This window comes from Nyctereutes procyonoides, unplaced genomic scaffold, assembly GCF_905146905.1.
Source record: "Nyctereutes procyonoides isolate TBG_1078 unplaced genomic scaffold, NYPRO_anot_genome, whole genome shotgun sequence".
Taxonomy (NCBI): Eukaryota; Metazoa; Chordata; class Mammalia; order Carnivora; family Canidae; genus Nyctereutes; species Nyctereutes procyonoides.
Genome location: NW_026575139.1, coordinates 27,896,214 through 27,916,389, shown reverse-complemented (window position 1 = coordinate 27,916,389; position 20,176 = coordinate 27,896,214). Strand labels below are relative to the sequence as shown.

The window sequence follows — 20,176 nt, the reverse complement described above, 5'->3', positions numbered from 1 at the left end:
AGATGGTTTAATTAATTAGAGGGACAGAGAGTGTGCAAGTAAGAGGAGGGGTAGAGAGAGAGAGGGGAAGCAGACCACCATCTGAGTAGGGAGCCTGACACGAGGCCTCAGTCTAGGACCCTGAGATCATGACCTGAGCCAAAATCAACAGTTGGATGCTTAACTAACTGAGCCATCCAGGCACTCCGACATGAAAGATATGCTAAAACACCCAAGTCACACTTACTGAGATAGTTCTTTTATAGAGATGAAAACTGCAATGTCTGAGATGAAACAAACAACAGATGGAATTAATGATAAATTAGACATCACAGAAGAAAATATTAGTGAACTTGAAAACATAGCAATAGAAACTATGTAAAATGAAACAGAAAAAAGAATCCTCTCCCACTCCTATCCCCCAGTGAAAACAACATATAAACAAATGAAAGTAAGCTGTGGGACAACTTCAAGAGACAGGAAGAGAGAAAAAAATTTGAAGAAATAATGGAAACCTTTTCAAATTTGATGAAAATTCTACATCTACACAGTCAAGAATGTCCATGAACCCCAAGTACAAGAAGCATGAAGAATAACTACACCAAGGCACATAATTGCTCAGAATTGGTGGTAAAAATCTTAAAAACTGCAAGAGGAAAAAAAAGACTTAGTTTGTACAGAGGAACAAGGATAAGTAAGGCATTAGATTTATGCTGGAAATAATGCAAGTAAGAAGAGAGTGGATCAGCATGTTGCAAGTATTGAAAGGGAGAGGTAAAAAACCTGTCAACTTAGAATTCTATACCCAGAAAAAAAATATCTTTTAAAAACCAAGATGGAAAAAGACATTTTCAGACTACAAAAAACTGAGAGAATTTTTCTCAGGCAGATCCTCACTACAAAATATTTTAAAGGGATGTCTTTCAGGCAGAAAGAATAATACAGTGGAAATATGGACCTACCCAAAGGAACAAAGATCACTGGAAATGGTAAGTTAACTACATGGACAAATATATAAGGCTTTTTTTCTTGCTAATTAAATCTCTTTAAGAGATAAAAAAAGAATAACAATGTATCAGGTGATTTATAACAAATTAAAGTTCATGATAGTAGCATAAGGTTGGCAAGGGGCTTCCAGTACTATAAATTCTTATATTAAGTATGAATTGGTATAACATCACTTGAAGTAAACTGTCATAAAATGTATACTATAATCCTAAACCAACCACTAAAACGAAAAAAAGAGTTATAACTAGGATGTTAAAAAAGGAGATAAAATGGATTCATAAAAATGACTCTGTTAATCTAAAAGAAGGCAGAAAACAAGGGAAAAGAGATCAAGAACAGATCAACAGATAGAAAATGAATGACAAGATAGAAAAGTCAAAAATTGAATTGGAAAAAAGCAAGACCTGACTTTGTTGTCTATAAGAAATGCACTTCAAATATAAAGGCAGAAATAGGTTAAAAGTAAAAGGATTGGGAAAGGCATACCATGCTGATACTAATCAAAGTAATGCTGGAATGACTGTATTAATGTCAGACACAGTAGATTGATTGATTGATTTATATATTTTATTTATTTATTCATGAGAGACACAGAGAGAGAGAGGTACACACACAAGCAGAGAGAGAAGCAGGCTCCATTCCATGCAGGGAGCCTGACGTGGGACTTGATCCTGGGTTTCCAGGACCACACCCTGGGCTGTGGCGCTAAACCGCTGAGCCACTGGAGCTGCCCAACACAGTAGATTTTAGAGTCAAGAATATTACCAGGAATAAAGAAAGTCACTTTTTGTAATGATAAGGGATCAGTTAACTCATAGGAGTCAACTATCCTGAATGTTTTTACACTTAAAGCAGAGCTTCAAAATAAAAACTAACAGAAATAGGAAAATAGAAAAATTCACAATTACAGTGGAATTCAGTACCCCTCTCTGAATAATTGATTAGAAAAAATATGTAGAAGATCAGCAAGGACATTGCAGACTTGAACAATCCTGGCAGCCAACCTAAGTTGACTGAACACTACTCAAAACAACAGACTACACATTTTTTTAAGTGCAGCTGAAACATTAACCAAGATAAACCATATTCTGGGCCATAATAATGGTCAAATTTTAAGGATTCAAGTCATACATAAGTGTTCTCTAACCATAGTGGAATTAACTATAAGATAAAAACAAAAAGACTCCGGATCCCTGGGTGGCTCAGCAGTTTAGTGCCTGCCTTTGGCTCAGGGCGTGATCCTAGAGTCCTGGGATTGGGATTGAGTCCCACATCAGGCTCCCTGCATGGAGCCTACTTCTCCCTCTGCCTGTGTTTCTGTCTCTCTCTCTCTCTCTCTCTCTCTCTCTCTCTCATGAATAAATAAATAAATAAAATCTTTAAAAAATTCAAAAAGATTCTTGGGAAATCTCTAAATATTTAAAGAAGCTAAATAATACTTCCACATAACTCATGGATCAAAGAAAACATCAAGAGAGAAATTAAAAAGTATTTTGAACTGAATAAAAATGAACACAACATATCACAATTTTGGTGATACCAGTAACATACTACTCAGGAGAACTTAACAGCACTAAATAAGAAGAAAAGTCAGTTCAATGGCTTCACCTTCCACCTTAAGAAACTAGAGAAAGAAGAGCACAGTGAGCCCAAATAAGCAGAAGAGAGAAAATAGTAAAGAATAAAGCAAAAATCTGTGAGGAAACAGAAAAACAAAGAAAAATCAAGGAAACCAAAAGCTTGATTAAATTGATAAACCTTAAAAAAAAAAAAAAAGATAAGCCTTTAGCCAGTCTAATTAGAGGAAAAAAAAGAGAAAAGATACAAATTGCCTTTAACAGGAATGAGATATCACCACAGATTCTACAGGTATTAAATGAATGAGAGTATTATGATCAGTTATATATAAATAAATTTGACAATAGACAAATTTCTTAAAAGCTAGAAATCATCATAGTTCATCATACATTACCTTAATGGTACTATATTAAATAAATGGGAATTGTGGCTAAACACCTGCCTATAAAGAAAACTCCAGGCCTAAGTGACATCAAAATAATATCCTAAATCAGTTAAGTAGAGAAATAGTAGTCTTTTCAATAAATGATCCTAGGACCATTGGATTTTGATATGAAAAACGCCTTTTATACTTACATTGCACCATATTATAAAATTATAAAAAGTAACTCAATATGAATCATAGGTCTAAATGTAAAATCTAGAGCAATAAAATTCCAGATGCCTGGGGGCTCAGTGGGTTAAGTGTCTGCCTTTAGCTTAGGTCATGATCTCAGGGTCCTTTAGAGCCCCTACTCAGCAAGGAGTCTGCTTCTCTCTTTCCCTCTACCCCTCCCCCCTCCTGTGTTCTCTCTTTCCCACACTCTCTCTCTTGCAAATAAGTAAATAAAATTAAAAAAATATAAAACACTAAAATTCCTGGAACAAAATAAAACACGGTAGGAGAAAATTTTTGTGACCTTGGGTTAGGCAAGATTTTGTAGATGACACCAAAAACAATAAATGAACGAGTTGATAAACTGGACTCATCAAAATTAAATACTAGCAAAAGCTGAAGGAGAGCACACCTACAGTGATGGGAACTATAGACAGTATGTAATATAGCAGAATTGCTGAAAGTCATTGGATTTGACAAATCTGCAATTCTATAATTGCTATGTAAAAATAAATGAAAATACCAGTGTTTATTGATTTGAAAATACTATCAAACTTGTTTTCATCTGAGAGAACTATAAAATGAATTAGTACAGAGATATTTGTGAATTTTTTAGGTCAATTGATGGTTATAAATATGGCATTGACTTAATAAGAAACAAGTTAATAAAAAATTTTATGATTATAACAATAATTCTTTATCTTTTCTAGAAAATTTAAATATATATGTAGGTTTTAAGATAGGAAAAGGCCAACTATAATTCTTCTACCCAGAGAGAACCATTGTTAATACTATCATTTTGATATATTGTTTTTTTAACCTATATGTGTATGCTTTTAAATAACTTGTATCTTTCTATACATACAGTTTTGTGTCGTTTTCTTTGTATAGCAGATATATTGAGCATGTTCCCATGTTGGTAAATGTTTTTTTTAAAAACACGGCTTTTTACAAGTATTTAATATTTTATGAATAAAATGAGATTCTTATTTTTCAGTATGACATATAAAAATCATCTTCATTGCTATGTTTAATAGCTGGGTCATCATATTATTTTGCAGTGTCAGTTAAATAAAATATAGAACTATCTCAGCAGCTTTGATAGAGGCAGCATTGATGGTTTTTACTAACTGTCTTCATTTTCAATATATGTAAGTCTATTTTTAAGTAATCTAGTAAATAAGTTTTGAGGTTATTTCAGATGATTTCAGAATGCAGAAAATGAAATCACTTGGTATCCAATTTGGTCACAAACTTTGTCATATAAAATAACTTTTCCATTTTAATTTTCTAGAAACCGTTTTGAGTTTTTTAAAAATGTTTTCTTTGGATATATCTCCTTTTATTTACTATTCAGGTTCCTTAGTTATTTGGCAACAGATTTTATAGAAAAGCAGATGTTAAAGAAGAGTAAACTTTTAAAATAGAAATTGAAACTAATATTATTATGTCTTACAATTAGAACTTTACTTACTGTGGCATGGTTAATCTGCACTTAGAGTTTTGTGTTAACTTTCCATATTACCTAGTTTCTTTTTCAGTATGCTCCAAAACCTTATTCAGAACCAGTACCAAAAAATCATGTCAGCAAGCATATAGTATGAACTTCTTCATGATGTCCTCCACTTTTTCACTCTTAATTTCTTATATTGATGATATACTTACTTACTCATAAATTTTTCTGTCTACAGAAATCGTGAGATTCTGGAAAATGTGTTAGCTGTCATCCTGGCTATCCTTGTGGCTTTTTTGGGATCTATTCTTCTCATACAAGGCTTCTTCAGAGATATCTGGGTCTTCCAGTTCTGCCTAGTGATAGCCAGCTGTCAATACTCACTACTTAAGGTACCAGCATCTCTCTTCTTTTCAGACTAGGGAATAATATTTGTGTTAAAATGCAGAGGTTTTGTATCATTCATTGCATTACAGTTAATTTTTAGATTTATTTTCCCTGGGTGATTATATTAGATTGGATAGAGAGCAAAAGGGACATATAAACTTTAAAAAAAAGATGTGTAAATGAAGCTTCCTAGGAACTATTGAAAGAAAATATTTGGGCATTTGTTAAAAATGAGAATTAACATTCTTGAAATTCATTTAAAAAATAGCAACATCAACTCTCCTATCCCCATTCTGTAAGATGAAATTTATTCAAATCCATCAGTGGTTAGATATAATAATGTCAAAACTAGTATATATATATTTTTTGGGACACTGAAAGCCAGAAGATTGGTATTTCTTTAATTGGTATACTGTTTATAAACAGTAGCTTGAAAATACCAAATGTTATTAATTTTAAGCTTTCTAAAAATGGAAAAATCAAATACTTAATTTTTCACTTTCCATGCAAAATCGGTGTGGACTGTTAATGTGGATCATTTGCTTTTTTTCTGAGCTAGTAGAAATTCTTGCTTGTATTGGTTATTCGCCCAGTATATGCTAGCATTCAGAACTCTCCCCCATCCTGAAAACAATTTGTTTAGTTCCATTTATACTGTTAGCTGTCCTTTATAGATAGACATCCAGCAAAACTACCTGTGCCAACTTCATTTCTTCAAGTCTCATCTACACTTTTTTCTTCATTGCTGTACTGAAGTTACAGTCTTTATGGGCTAATAATCTAATTGCCAAATCTGTGTCTTTTTTCATTCTTCATCCTTTTTGAGTGCTGTATCATTTAGTACCTATGAATACTATATTCTATTTTTATATTATCCTCATTGTTCATCTGTGACTTTATCCTGCCCTGATGATTATCTTACTTTTCAGATAACTGTAATTTCCTTTGTTGATGCCTCTCTGGTCTTTGGACTACTCCATAGTTTATGAGAATTTTTTAGGGTTTTATTTGGCCCTCTTTTCAGCTTGCTACTCCTTGCCAGTGAAGTTACCCTCTTTCATTACTTTTTTGTTGTTCCTCCTATGTATGAATTATGTCCAGATTTTTTTTTTATGTGTCCAGATTTATATCTCAAAGTCTTCATCTTTCTCAAAAGCTTTAGTCCTATATATCTAACAAGCAGTTTGGCACATTTTAAAAATAGCACATCATCATCTTCTGATTAATATTTCTCTTTCCCGATTCCTTTGCTTTTGACAGTAGTATACTGACTCAAAATCCTAAAACTTCTCTGTTCCTTACTTCTCGATCCCTAATAACAAGTAATCAGGTCACTTTGATTAAATTTGGTGATTCTCTGTCAAAATTTTTGGCCTCTGTTCTTTCTATTCCAACCATTATAATCCATCTCTTTATTGCCTTAAACTATTTAAATTCATTCCTTTGCTTCAGTGTCTCTTGTCCTGTTAACTTTGTCCACTGTTTTCAGGTTAATCTGGTTAGATATAGGAAGATAAAGGATGATTGAGATTTAAAATTTTTTTTAGATTTAAAAAATCTAGTTGACTAGAAGAATAGTAATATAAAGAGAAGTAAGAAAGACTGGTCCAGAAGCTTTTAGAGGCCAGATGTTGGAATCGAAAGAGTTCAGTTTACCTGATCTCATACCCAGCCAAGAACCACATGCCAAACCTAGTGAGTTTGGCCTATTGTAGAGTTGTAGGGTGGTGATAGATCATTTTAGTGAAATTGTTTGGTATGCTCTTAGAAATGAATTGGAACTTGGGAGAAAAGTCATGATTTGGGAAGTAGCTGCCACATACGATTTGAACATTTTTATGGAAAGTTGATAAAATTTCTTACACGGAGACAACTTGATGATTTTGGTGTGAAAATGCAGATAATTTTAAAAAACAAATACTTTTGAATTATTTAGTAAGCTTGGAATTTGTGGGCTGAACTAAAATTCTTCTTATAAACTAACCTATATTTTGTGCATTTCCCGAATTGGAGTGGTATCATATAAGAAAGCTTCTTCTACCTTAATGATACTTATGTGTAGTGATGAGCCAAGGAGTAAGATAGACTAGCTACCATATGCCATTTCAGAAATATTAAGCTAGATGCAAATCATTAATTAGTAATAATAAGCTTAAGAGTCAGGAAAGATTTGAGATCTCTTGATATCATAGTGATTTGGAGTTTCATCTTCTGTTGATATTTCAACAAAATTAATACAGGTTATTTCTTAGCTGTGGAATAGTTTACTTGAAATTATTCTAGGCATTTTGAAGGTTGCATATAAAGTTACCAGGATCTCAGTAGTATAATCTATCTTTTGTTTCGTTTTTAGAGTGTTCAACCAGATTCTTCTTCTCCCAGACATGTAAGTTGTAATTCCCTAACATTCATCAAAACCTTCTTTTGGTCGTATGTCAGATTGAATTAAGATTTATGTTATTATTTTCTCATTTAAGTTTTGATGCTCTACTAGAAAGATAGATGATTTATTAGTGTGAAATAGCATTGTAATTGTAGACTCTAAATCTCAGTTGAAAATGAGCATAATTCATTTTTGGCAACCTTTTTTAGGAGGAGGTTATCAATTAGGTAGACATGGTTCATATAAACTCATAGTTATTTAACTTGTGTTTAATAAATTTTAAAGAATAAATCATGAGTAAGTATTAAAAAATAGAATTTTGAAGTAGGGAGAACTGTATATTATTCTGCTTAGGTAATTGTTAAGAGCAACAATAAAGAGGTAATAAGTTGATCTGGTGTTTAGACCTATGGACACTGAGGAGATTAAAAACTTTATTATTCACTTTGTGACTTTGGAAAGAATATTCATTACTAAACAGTATTTTTTGTGAAGTGTGATCCAATTTTAGAACTGACCATTAAATATTTAGCAGAAAAAATGCCAAAGGGCATTCTCTTTAAAATAGTCCAAAAACAGACTCCCAAGAACAGTTTATGATGATGCCTTTTTTCTTGACCATAATTATTATTTTTACCCATACACTGGAATAGTGTAGATGAGCAAAACAGAACAAGAAAGCAAATGATTTCCTTTCGAGTGATTGTTTAGTATTTTTTTTTATTTTTATTTTTTATTTATTTATGATAGTCACACAGAGAGAGAGAGAGAGAGGCAGAGACACAGGCAGAGGGAGAAGCAGGCTCCATGCACCGGGAGCCCGACGTGGGATTTGATCCCGGGTCTCCAGGATCGCGCCCTGGGCCAAAGGCAGGCGCCAAACCTCTGCGCCACCCAGGGATCCCTGTTTAGTATTTTTTAAAGAATGCTTTTGAAGTGTAATGATACATGGCAGCATTGTTTTCAACTTCAAATTTTGACATAATTTGAAATTTAGGGAAAAGTTATAAGGATTATACGAATAATTTTTTTTCTTTAAGATATTTATTTGAGAGGGAGGGGGAGAGAGAGAGCATGTGCATGCACATGGGCACAAGTGGAATGAGGGGCAAAGGGAGAAGCAGACCCCGGGATCATGACTTGAGCCAAAGGCAGACGCTTAACCGACTGAGCCACCCAGGTGCTCCTGTGCAAAGAATTCTTGATGCCATCTACCCAGATCCCTGTGTGAACATTTACCATATTTGCCTATTCCTTTATTAGTTTCTCTCCACCACTTCCCCCATCTCTATTCACTCCACACACAGTTTTCTGAGAGTGAATTGTAGACACAGTGCCCTAGGACTTCCATGTATTTTCCTAGAAACAAAGGCATTCCTTTACATGATTAGTTTCAATATAATTATTAAAATCAGGACATTGAACATTGATAGAATACTATTTTCTAAACTACAGATCTTACTCAGGCATTTCCGTTGACTCAGTTGACAATAGAAAATCCCTGATTTTGCATTTGTTCTTTTTAGCTTCCTTTAATCTGAAGTTCTTTAGTATATATTTGTCTTTCATGCTTTTGACACTTTCGGTGGGTACCTGCCATTTATTTTGTGGACCATCCCTTAATTTGAGTTTGTCTGATGTGTCTTCTTGATTAGATACAGGACATGCTTTTTTGGAAGGAAAATTATGTAAGTGTTGTGTGCTTTTCAGTGTGTCATACTGGGAAGCACATGATATTAATTTATCCTTTTACTAGTCATATTAACTTTCATCTTTTGGCTAAGGGTAGTATCTGCAGGGTTTTCAGACTCTGCAGTACTAATATTTGGGCTGGATAATTCTTTGTTGAAAATCAGTGGGAGGGAGGAGTGCTGTCCTCTACGTTATAGGATGTCTAGCATTACCTCTGACCTCTACCCACTAGATGCCTGCTGGGAACACACTCCCCAGTGGAGACCACCAGAATGTCTTCAGACATTGCCAAATGTCCTCTAGGGGGCAAAATTACTTCCCAGTCCTTTGAGAACCACTAATTATTGTAATGTGAACTGTTTTTTTCCAATAGTTAATAAATGTCTCATAGCAAAATATTTGAGATTTTTATATTATGTCTCCTTGCCCCACAAACTTCCACCTACTTGTTTTCAATAAATCTATTGCTCTTACTTGCCTGCATCATTTATAATTTGATGGTTGCCAAATAGTGATTTTCTAATCCCATCACTCCTTACACATTTATCAGTTGACTTTTTAGTATAAGGGAGAATTTTTCCTTCCGTGCTTACTTATTTGTATTGCTATGGATTCATGTTTTATTCAGTGAACTATAATGTTATATTTATTTTGATGGACAAATTGTCCCTGATTTGGCCATTGAAAGCCCACACGCTGCCCTTCCTGTCCTTTTGACTTATCCTTATTAGTCTTTAAGTACTTCCTTCCTTTTCACAATATGTTCCAGGCTAATCTATACTTTCCCTACCCTAGCCCAAAACCAGCCTTTTCTCTGTGAAGGCCTAGTTTTTTTAGTCAGTATGTTATTTGTAAACTAAAATCTTGATGCTAGTAATGTTTATTACTAGAATGTCACTGGTTCTGGGCCCTCTGAATGGATAAAGCTAAGAAATATATTTGTGTATATACACGTGCACACATATATGTATATACACATCTTATAGCTATCTGTGCATTAAAAATAATAAGTTCATACTGATACGTCTGATTTCAGTCCTGTACCACAGGGTTCATTCTATTCTTCCTTCCTATATTTGTAATTTCCTTCTGCCACAGTCAGAAACTTTGCTTCCATGTGGATACATTTTGAATCCTTAGAATATAAGCTACCAAAGATCTCAATAGCTAGTTGTGATTCTTAAAATCAACTAACATGACTTTTTTTTTTAAATATCATTTTCAGGGTCATAATCGTATCATTGCCTACAGTAGACCAGTTTATTTCTGTTTATGTTGTGGTCTTATTTGGCTCTTGGATTATGGTAGCAGAAACCTTACTACAACCAAGTTCAAATTATATGGAGTAACTTTCACTAATCCACTGGTGCTTATATCAGCCAGGGATTTAGTTATAGGTGAGTTGTCTTTAAAGTATCTCAGATCTTAACATTAATTTATTTGTATACAAATAGTTCCCTGATAAATAGATCAGTTACATAGTTAAAAATGATTTTAATAGGCTTCCTTTGCTGTTTATTGTAATCCTCTCCCTGAGGAACAAAACTATAGGGCTATTACAATGGAAAAAGTTAATGAAAAAGTTCTGTTCTTGAAGCAAATGTTCTTGAAGTTTTCCTTTGATTCTACATCTCAGATAACTATTATATGAAAATGGTTGAAATAATTTTAAAAGCTGTTCTTTATCATTGAAAAATTTATTTAATACCCAAGCAGTCATGTAGAGAGAAACAATTTAAAATGATGTTTTTTTAAAAATTGTTTTAATTTTTGTATTCATATACATTTTGTATTTTTTTAATCATTTATGATCTTAAATGATCTTAAGATCATTTATGATCTTAAAATGAACAAAAGGATGATTGTTATATATGTTTTTAACATGCTTTTCTTTTCTTCTGTAGTGTTTACACTCTGTTTCCCAATAGTATTTTTCATTGGTCTCCTGCCTCAAGTGAATACATTTGTAATGTACCTTTGTGAGCAATTGGATATTCATATCTTTGGTGGTAATGGTGAGTAGTTTCTTTTAAAAATAACAGATTATAGTTTTACAGATCGTTAATAAAGTAACATTAAAATACCTTTCTTAATTTTCATTTTAGAATTGAAATTAAAAAGAAAAAGCCATTTATTTAATAATTAAAGACTGAGCAGGAATTAATTTGTAGATAGAACAAAGTAGTCAGATCTGCCACTTTTTTGAAAGATCCAGGAATAATGGGATTACATTATAAGAAGTGATGAAGTACCATTATCTAAAACTAAAAGTTGTAGTGAGTTTAGATGGAATCTGTATAAACTTATGAAATATTTGTGAAAGGCTATCCCAAATAAATTGACTTTTGACACATGACATTATATTTGGATTCTGTACTAGTTTATTTGGTATGTCTCTGAATATGGTTTCAGAGCTCTGTTATTTCTTTAGAATGGAAACACCAAAACCAGATGCTTTTAGTAAAATATTTTACTAGATAAGATTTTTAGAAGTATCTCTGTGTTTAGAGTAAGATATATGGGTATGGATTGATACACTTAGAAATTTATTCCCTTCTTAACATGTATATTTTACTTTGAAAATGAGAAAGACCATACCAGTATTACTCTGAAATGGATAATGGTTTGCAGAACTTGAAAATAATTTTATGGACACTGGTTAAAATACATTGTTATATAACTTAACCATTTAAAATTTTACTTGAAAGATGAGTGTACAACTAGAGAAAAAATATGAAAGGGAAAGAATTACTATATAACTTTTGTGATCTGTTTCTCTTCATACTCCACATTTGTAGTCCATATCTTCCAAGCTTATGCATTGAAATCATCTCTGTTGATAAACTGTTATTGTAGCTTAAATTTTAAGTAGAAACTAATCTCTTTCTATGTTGCTATGAATCTAGGGCATTTTTAGTGTTTGAAAAATTTTTGAAGGGGTATGAATTAGGAGTAAGCTGGTCTTCATAGATTAATGGGTAGAAGACTGTTTCAGTATTTAGGGCATGGAGGGGGCTTCGGGTAGGTAATTTATAATAGTGGGCTTCATCATACTGTCATTTACAAACTTGTGCAAGGTGTTAGTGTTTTAATATTGCCTAAAGAAAATTTTTTCATGTAGATCTTTTTATGATTAGCATATAAAATTACTATTAACAAAAATCTTGTATCCATATTAAAAATAAAGGATAACTATCTTAGCCATCCCCTAGTCCTTATTATTAATAATCCCACTGAATCTATTTTTTTCCACTTACCAGAATAGAATTTAAGGAAAATTTTTTATTAAAATGTAGTTGATGTTGACATACAATATTATATTAATTTCAAGTATATGACATAGTGATTCAGTAATTATATACATTAAAAAAATGCTTACCACCGTAAGTGTAGTTATCACCTGTCACTCCACACAGTTATTACAGTATTATTGACTGTATTCCCTATGCTGTACTTTTCATTCTGTGATTTATTTATTTTATAACTGGAAGTTTGTCTCTTTATCCCTTTCACCTATTTTGCCCATCCCCTCAGTTTGACAACCACTAGTTTGTTATGTGTTCTTGAGTCTCTCTCTGTTTTTGTTTTTTGTTTTGTTTTTTAGATTCCACATGTGAGTGAATCATACAGTATTTGTCTTTTTTTGTCTGACTTACTTCACTTAGAATAATGACCTGTAGGTCCATCCATGTTGTTACAAATGGCAATATTTCATTCATGTTTGTGGCTAAGTCTTTATCCATTCATCTGTTGAAGGACACTTGTGTTGCTGCCATATCTTGACTCTTGTAAATAATGCTGCAATAAATATAGTGGTGCATATATCTTTTTGAATTAGCGTTTTCACTCTCTTGGGTAAATAGCCAGAAAAGGAGTCACTGGATCATATGGTAGTTCCACTTTTAATTTTTTAAAGAACCTCCATACTGTTTTCCTTAGAGGCTGCACCAATTTATATTCCCATCAACAGTTGCATGAGGGCTCCTTTTTCTCCACATTCTCGCCAGCACTTGTTATTTCTTGTCTTTTTGATGCTAGCCACTATGACTAGTATGAGCTGACATTGATTGTGGTTTTGGTTTGCATTTCCCTGATGATTAGTGATGCTGAATGTCTTTCCATGTGTCTGTTGGCCAGCTGTGTGTCTTCCTTGGAAAAATGTCTATTCAAGTCCTCTGTATGTTTTAATTGGATTATTTATGTGTTTTGCCAATGTTGAGTTATATGAGGTTTTTTAAAAATATATTTTGGATATTAACCCTTTATCGAACATGTCATTTGCAGATATCTTCTTCCCTTCAGTAGACTGCCTTTTTGTTTTGTTCTTAGATTCCTGCACTCTGCAAAGCTTTTTTAGTTTGATGTAGTCTAATTGTTTATTTTTGCTTTTGTTTCCTCTGCTTGAGGAGACAGATCCTGGGAAAATATTGCTAAGGCCAATGTCCAAGAGATTACTGTTTATGTTTTCTTTTAGAGGTTTTATGGTTTCCTGTCTTATATTTAGATCTTTTACCCATTTTGAGCTTATTTTTGTGTATGGTGTAAGAAAGTGGTCTAGTTTCATTCTTTGGTGTGTAGCTGTCCAGTTTTCCCAAAGCCACTTATTGAAGAGATGGGTCTACTTTTTGTTGTTAGTAATTCGATCTGTACTTTTTTGTGAGAATTAACACACGGGAATATAAATGTACTTCTTTGGGTAATACTAGTTCTGTTTACAGAGACTAATATCTTTTGGTGAATACCTAATACATTGCCAGTTGTTTTAAGCCTCCACAAGCTTCATTTCCCCATACTTATGTAAATAAGATACATTCTTGAAGCATAATATAGGTACAGTTTTTTTCTGCTGTGTATAAACGTTTATTACTTATAAGGTGAATATATTTTGTCTTGTATCAAAAATTGTGGGTAGTAAACCTTTGTCACTTTAAAATCTTTTGAAAGGATAGGATAATGTAACTGAATTTGACTGAATTTTTAAAAATCAAATGAGTAGATATTTCATTGTAGTCAGTATTACAACATTTTACATACTTTTCAGTGGCCTTTTAAGATGTGTTTTTTCCATAAATGTTTATAAAATGCTAAATTTTTTTCATTTTCTTGTCTAGCCACTACAAGTTTGCTTGCAGCACTTTACAGTTTTATCTGTAGCATTGTGGCAGTAGCCTTACTGTATGGATTGTGTTATGGCGCTTTAAAGGTGAGCAATACATGATAGTACAATTTTATGTTTAAGGCTATTTTTCTATGTGAAGATTGTTTTTAATTGACTAATAATGATGTAGGCCCCCTTCCCTCTTTCTCCCTGGGGCCATTGTAGCATTGATTTCCATGATTTTTGTATTTTGAGCATTATTTTCATTCTTGTTTACTTTGAATTTGAAAGCAATTTCATGGTTAACGATTATTAAAAGTAAATCCTTTTTCAGGTAGTAATCATAGGTTAATATTAGAAACAGATTATTAAAACTAAGCTGGTGATAATAACAATATGAAATTAATTTTAGATCTTTAAGAATATATATATGTCTTATTCACATCAAGATTTCTTGAAGCTCCTGAGCACAAGTGCCAAGGACTGCAAGTTAAGATACATTCTAGTCAAAATTAATGCACTGAAATTTAATGTCATTATTGACTTACAAAGATCTGGATGAGCCTTAATTAGCTTCATTTTATTTATTCATTCATTCATTCATTCATGAGAGACACAGAAAGAGAGAGGCAGGGACTTAGACAGAGGGAGAAGTAGGCTCCTTGCAGGGAGCCTGTTGCAGGACTCGATCCTGGACCCCGGAATCATGCCCTGAGCTGAAGGCAGATGCTCAACCACTGAGCCACCCAGGCATCCCAATTAGCTCTATTTTAAAAAGATTGTCACCAAGTTGTAAACATAAAAATCTTAAATTTTTTGTAAACAATTCTCAACCTCAAGTATTATTTTTTTTTATAAGTCAATCAACACTTTCAGGAGAGGATGATGAAGGCTATGAAAACAGAGTGGTATAGGCATATAAGTTATCACCTTATTCAGCCAAAAGGAATTAAAGATAATTTTCCAAGGGAGTTAGCTTTTTAACCAATATTTGACAAACAGAAATTAGCTAGTTGAAATAAGGGATGAAGAGCCATGGAGCTCTTAAGAAAATGTGTTGTGTACAGGAAGCAGCAAATAATTTGAAATTGCTGGAGGTTTTTGGGTACACGAGGAAAGACAGCCTTTAGTAAGGCTGGAAACGTAAGCAGTAGCTGGATTATGAAATATCTTACCCTGAACTTATTGGTGTGGAGATGGAAGGCCATCATAATTTTTTTTTAAGAGACTATCAGAATATTTTAGGTAAGGTAAAGAAATGATCAGTGTTGCGTTTCAAAAAGATTACTTAGTCTCTGGTGTGAAAGGAGATTGAAATATAATCAAAGATCCAAAATGGGGTGAGTTGTATTGCAATCTTGAAATTATGAGGGACCAAACTAAAATTAGATTCAGTGAATGTATTTGGAGACTCTATGGATAAGGAGAAAAAAGCCAAAAGAGAGTCCAGCATGACTTCTGGGTAGAGTCTGGCTTGAACAGCTGGTTAGATAGTGATACTAGTGCCTAAGATTGGAGATCTCTGAGTTTAGCGAGGGAGGTGGTTGTTTATAGATGGACACATTCATTTGATGACATCTATGGGGTATTTGAGAGAGGCATAGTGGGTAGTTTATGTAGAGAGGTTTGAGATAATGATGAAAAGATTTAGGATTCATCAACCTAGTGAAAATGTAAGTAAAAACTGCTAACCTGGGTTAACAAGAGGAAATGGATGCAGATAGAACCCTGGAAAATGCTGATATTTAAGTGATGGATAGAACAGAATCCCACAAAGGAAACTTCAGAGGCAGAATTGTCTGAAAACAAGTTTTTATTGAATTTGGCAGTTAACAGGTTATTGGTGACTTCAACAAACCACTTCTTTGATGTTTTTGCTGAGGAAGCTAGATGAATATAAGATTGGGTTTGAGTAAATATTAAGGAAATGTAAGATACTCTTTCTAAAATATAGTTGGATAACATGTACGTAATGGGGGTTGTTTTCAGGTCTTTATTTTTTAAAAAGATCTGAGACTTGATTTCATTTCAAGGTGGGGGGTACCCAGTAGAGAGGGAAATACTCGATGGAGCTAAACCAAGGAAAGAATTGGAGGCAGCAAGATCCAAATGCAAACTTCTCCAAGGTGCACTGCCTGTAAACCATCCTACGGTACAGATTTTAGATCTGTGCTTTAAGACATGTTTTGGAAAGTGAATCATTATTTGGAAGTTGGAATCGTAGAAGTTAACAGTGCAATAAGTTTTCTAGACCAGTGTACAATGGGCTATTTAACTCTATCTAGCAGAAGAAGAGCAATCATAAAACTGCCAAAGAATCCTAAAGGTACACAGGAAGATGAATTATTTTCTTCTTTGTTGGATATGACGTTTCATATACTGTTTTAGTTTTACATGTCACCCATTACAGTAAATCTGCAGATTTAGAACATTTTTATATGGTAATGTGGAATGATTTTCAAGACAAGCCATTTGTTTTTTCAAGATTTATTGAAGTATAATCAACAAATAAAATGATAAGACATTAAAAGTGTATTTGATGATCTGAATCACTGTGAAAGGATTCCCCTCATCAAGTTAATACATTTATTACCTCATATTTATCTTGTTTTGTTTTGGTGAGAGCATTTAAGTTCTACTCTTAGCAAATTTCGGTTATACAATACAGTGTTATCAACCATAGTCATTATGTTATACATTAGATCTTCAGACCTTATTCATCCTTATAAAATATTTTTAAGTTTATTTAATTTTTTAATGACATGTAATTGACATGTATCATTAGATTAGTTTCAGATGTACAACATAATTTAATTGTGTGTATTATGAAATAATCACGATACGTAAGTATTGTTCATACAGTTACAATGCTTTTTTGTGTACATTCTAATGAGAACTTTTAAGATCTTTCTCCTAGCAACTTTCAAATATGCAGTGCTGTCTTATTAAATACTGTTGCCATGGTTTGCATTACATTTTAATGACTTCGTTATCCTATAACCAGAAGTATTTGTACCTTTTGACCTTCACTTATTTCTCATCCCCCCCCCCCCCCCGCCAGACCTTTATTGAAAGTTTATACTCCTTTACCAACCTTTCCCTATTTCCCCAACCTCCCAGTCTCTGGCAGCTATTTTCTATTCTGTTTCTATGAATTTGACTTCTTCTTTGAAAAAAAAATTTCACATATACATAATACCATGAAATATTTCTCTTTTCTCTGGCTTATTTCAGTTAGCTTAATGCCATCCAGTTTCATCCATGTTGTTGCAAATGACAAGATTTCCTTCCTTTTTAAGGTTGAATAATATTCCTGTATGGGTGTGCTATATATATCACATTTGTGTGTGTATGTGTGTGTTTTAATAAAAAGGAAGGTAATATCCCCCCCAAATGGATGTTTCCTTTGTGCTTTTTTTTAAAACATACCCAATGGCTTGTATATACATAGAATAATGATAGAAGAATATACAAGAAATTGATAACCATAGTTACTTCTGGGCAGTTGGATACATTGGGAGGCATTATTACATACCTTTAGGAATGGATTTTCTTTTTATCTATTAATACAGACTTTTATATTTGTTATTTCTGTTTATATTTGTTATATTTGATTTCTGTTTTCCTTATGTTTATTCATTTTTCCTTGAACTTTTTTAGCTCATTAAAAGCTAAAAATTTTTTTCTAAAACAACTTTAGTGCATCCTAGTAATGTGTGTATACTTTCTAGATGCTTTCATATATTTTTTAAAGATTTTATTTATTCACGAGAGACACACAGAGAGAGAGGCAGAGACACAGGCAGGGGGAGAAGCAGGCCCCATGCAGGGAGCCCAATGTGGGACTTGATCCAGGGTCCCCAGGATCACACCCTGGGCTGAAGGTGGCGCTAAACCGTTGAGCCACCCGGGCTGCCTGATGCTTTCATATTTTTTTTTCTTTTTTTTTTTTAAATTTTTATTTATTTATGATAGTCACACACACACACAGAGAGAGAGAGAGAGAGAGAGAGGCAGAGACATAGGCAGAGGGAGAAGCAGGCTCCATGCACCGGGAGCCCGACGTGGGATTTGATCCCGGGTCTCCAGGATCGTGCCCTGGGCCAAAGGCAGGCGCCAAACCGCTGCGCCACCCAGGGATCCCTTTCATATTTTTTAAGAGATTGCTAGAATTTGGATGTTCAAACCCACTACGGTGGGTAGAACAAACCCATCTTTTAATCTGTCAAAGTAGTCAACTTCTGTTTTGTTTTTTCATAGTTAACTGAAATTTCTCCCACTTCTGACCAGAGTTCATTGAAAAATCAGGTGGTTTGTTTTGTTTTGCTATTTGTTTTTTTAGTTAGTTATTCAATAAAGGTTGTAGTTACTATCTATTTAAATATTCATGAATTATATTGAATGTATGAGTATTCTAAATTCTTGATATAAATAAGTGATTTTGAGATCAATTTAAGTATGCTTTTCTTTTGTCTGAGAGCAATATAAAGTAGTGTCAAGAATTTGTCAGATGAAAGCAGGAATTTTTAGTTTTCTCCAAACACTTGTTTTGCTTTAGTTGAGGAAGAATTTATACATTACTTTATATAAGAAATCCATGTATCTTAGTTAGTTTGATAAATTTTAACAAATACATATACCTTTATAATACACACCCTTACCAAGATGTAGTTCCATCACCATGAGAAATTTCCCTCATATTCCTTTTAATTTCCCTCCCTGCCCCAACTACTTTTACTATAGACTTGGCGTTCTTGAAATTCATACAAATGGAATCACACCTCTTTTGTAGCTGATATATTTTGTTCAATATAATGTTTTGAGATTCATCCAAATTATTGTGTTCCTTTTTCCTGCAGGAAAATACCCCATTTAGTTTTAAATCATCCTTACTCCCATTATATGTGTATGTCAACTTCTCTGTTGCCTTAGAAGTGAACATCTGAGTTGTTTAGAGTTTAGGAATATTATGAATAAAGCTGCAATGAACACACACATGTTTTCATTTTTCTTGGGTAAATCCCTGAAATGGAATTGCCAGTTTTCTAAAGTAGATGTACTGGAAATCTTTTTTATTAGTTTTAATGTTTACTAAAGTTGTACATGTATATCTTTCAAAGAATCAGATATTTCTACAATACGTATTGCCAGGAATAACCATCCCCTCTCTATCCCTTCCTTAGAGTTGCCACTTTCAATTCTTTATGTTGATTGTTTTGGTATTTGCCCCGCTATGTCTAAGTAACTAACTTTACGCTTTGTGTATGTATATTGTCAGGTTTTATGCATTATCCATGGACTGTGCTTTATGGAAGCTGTAGGCTAACTTTCTTTCACCTCTCACTGCACATCTTGACCACACATGGTCTTCCTTGGCTCTCTCATATACCTGATATGTTTCCCTGATTATCACTGTGCAAATGCTGTTCCTACACACAGTTTCTCTTTTATTTCCTTATGTATTTATCTCTTTCATTCTCAAACTCCTATATTGCTTAACTTCCTTCTCAGTAAATCCAATCATCAGAAGGTTCAGTTCTTAACTTTACCACTTAACAAATTACTTGAACCCTTTGTGCCTCAGTTTCTCATCTGTAAATTGGGGAGCAGTGGTATATATCTCTAAGGATGGTCATAAGAATTGTTTAGGAAGGGGAACCCAGGGAGGCTCAGCGGTTGAGGGCCTGCCTTTAGCCTAGGGCGTGATTCTAGAGTCCCGGGATTGAGTCCCACATCAGGCTCCCTGCATGGAGCCTCCTTCTCCCCCTGCTTGTGTCTCTGCCTCTCTCTCTCTCTCTCTCTCTCTCTCTGTGTGTGTGTGTGTGTGTGTGTGTGTGTGTGTGTCTCTCATGAATAAATAAAATCTTAAAAAAATTGTTTAGGAAATAGCAAAGATCTAAGAATGGGGCTTAATATATGGTGTTCAATATGATGATAATGATGTTTTGATGTAGCCATTACAGAAAGATCTGTATGTTGTGATGTGTAACAATTTTCAAGACT

General features: G+C 33.5%; 1 protein-coding gene across 8 annotated transcripts in view; it reads left to right on the top strand.

The window, feature by feature from the left end:
• Positions 1-20,176, top strand: part of PCNX1 (pecanex 1) — a 158,603-nt gene that overhangs the window by 91,657 nt on the left and 46,770 nt on the right. For all 8 annotated transcript variants that reach the window (XM_055303723.1, XM_055303722.1, XM_055303720.1 and 5 more), the window contains 5 exons: positions 4,852-5,005; positions 7,354-7,386; positions 10,301-10,472; positions 10,980-11,090; positions 14,187-14,278. In XM_055303723.1, coding sequence (XP_055159698.1) covers positions 4,852-5,005; positions 7,354-7,386; positions 10,301-10,472; positions 10,980-11,090; positions 14,187-14,278 — 562 coding nt within the window. The remainder of the gene's footprint in view (positions 1-4,851; positions 5,006-7,353; positions 7,387-10,300; positions 10,473-10,979; positions 11,091-14,186; positions 14,279-20,176) is intronic.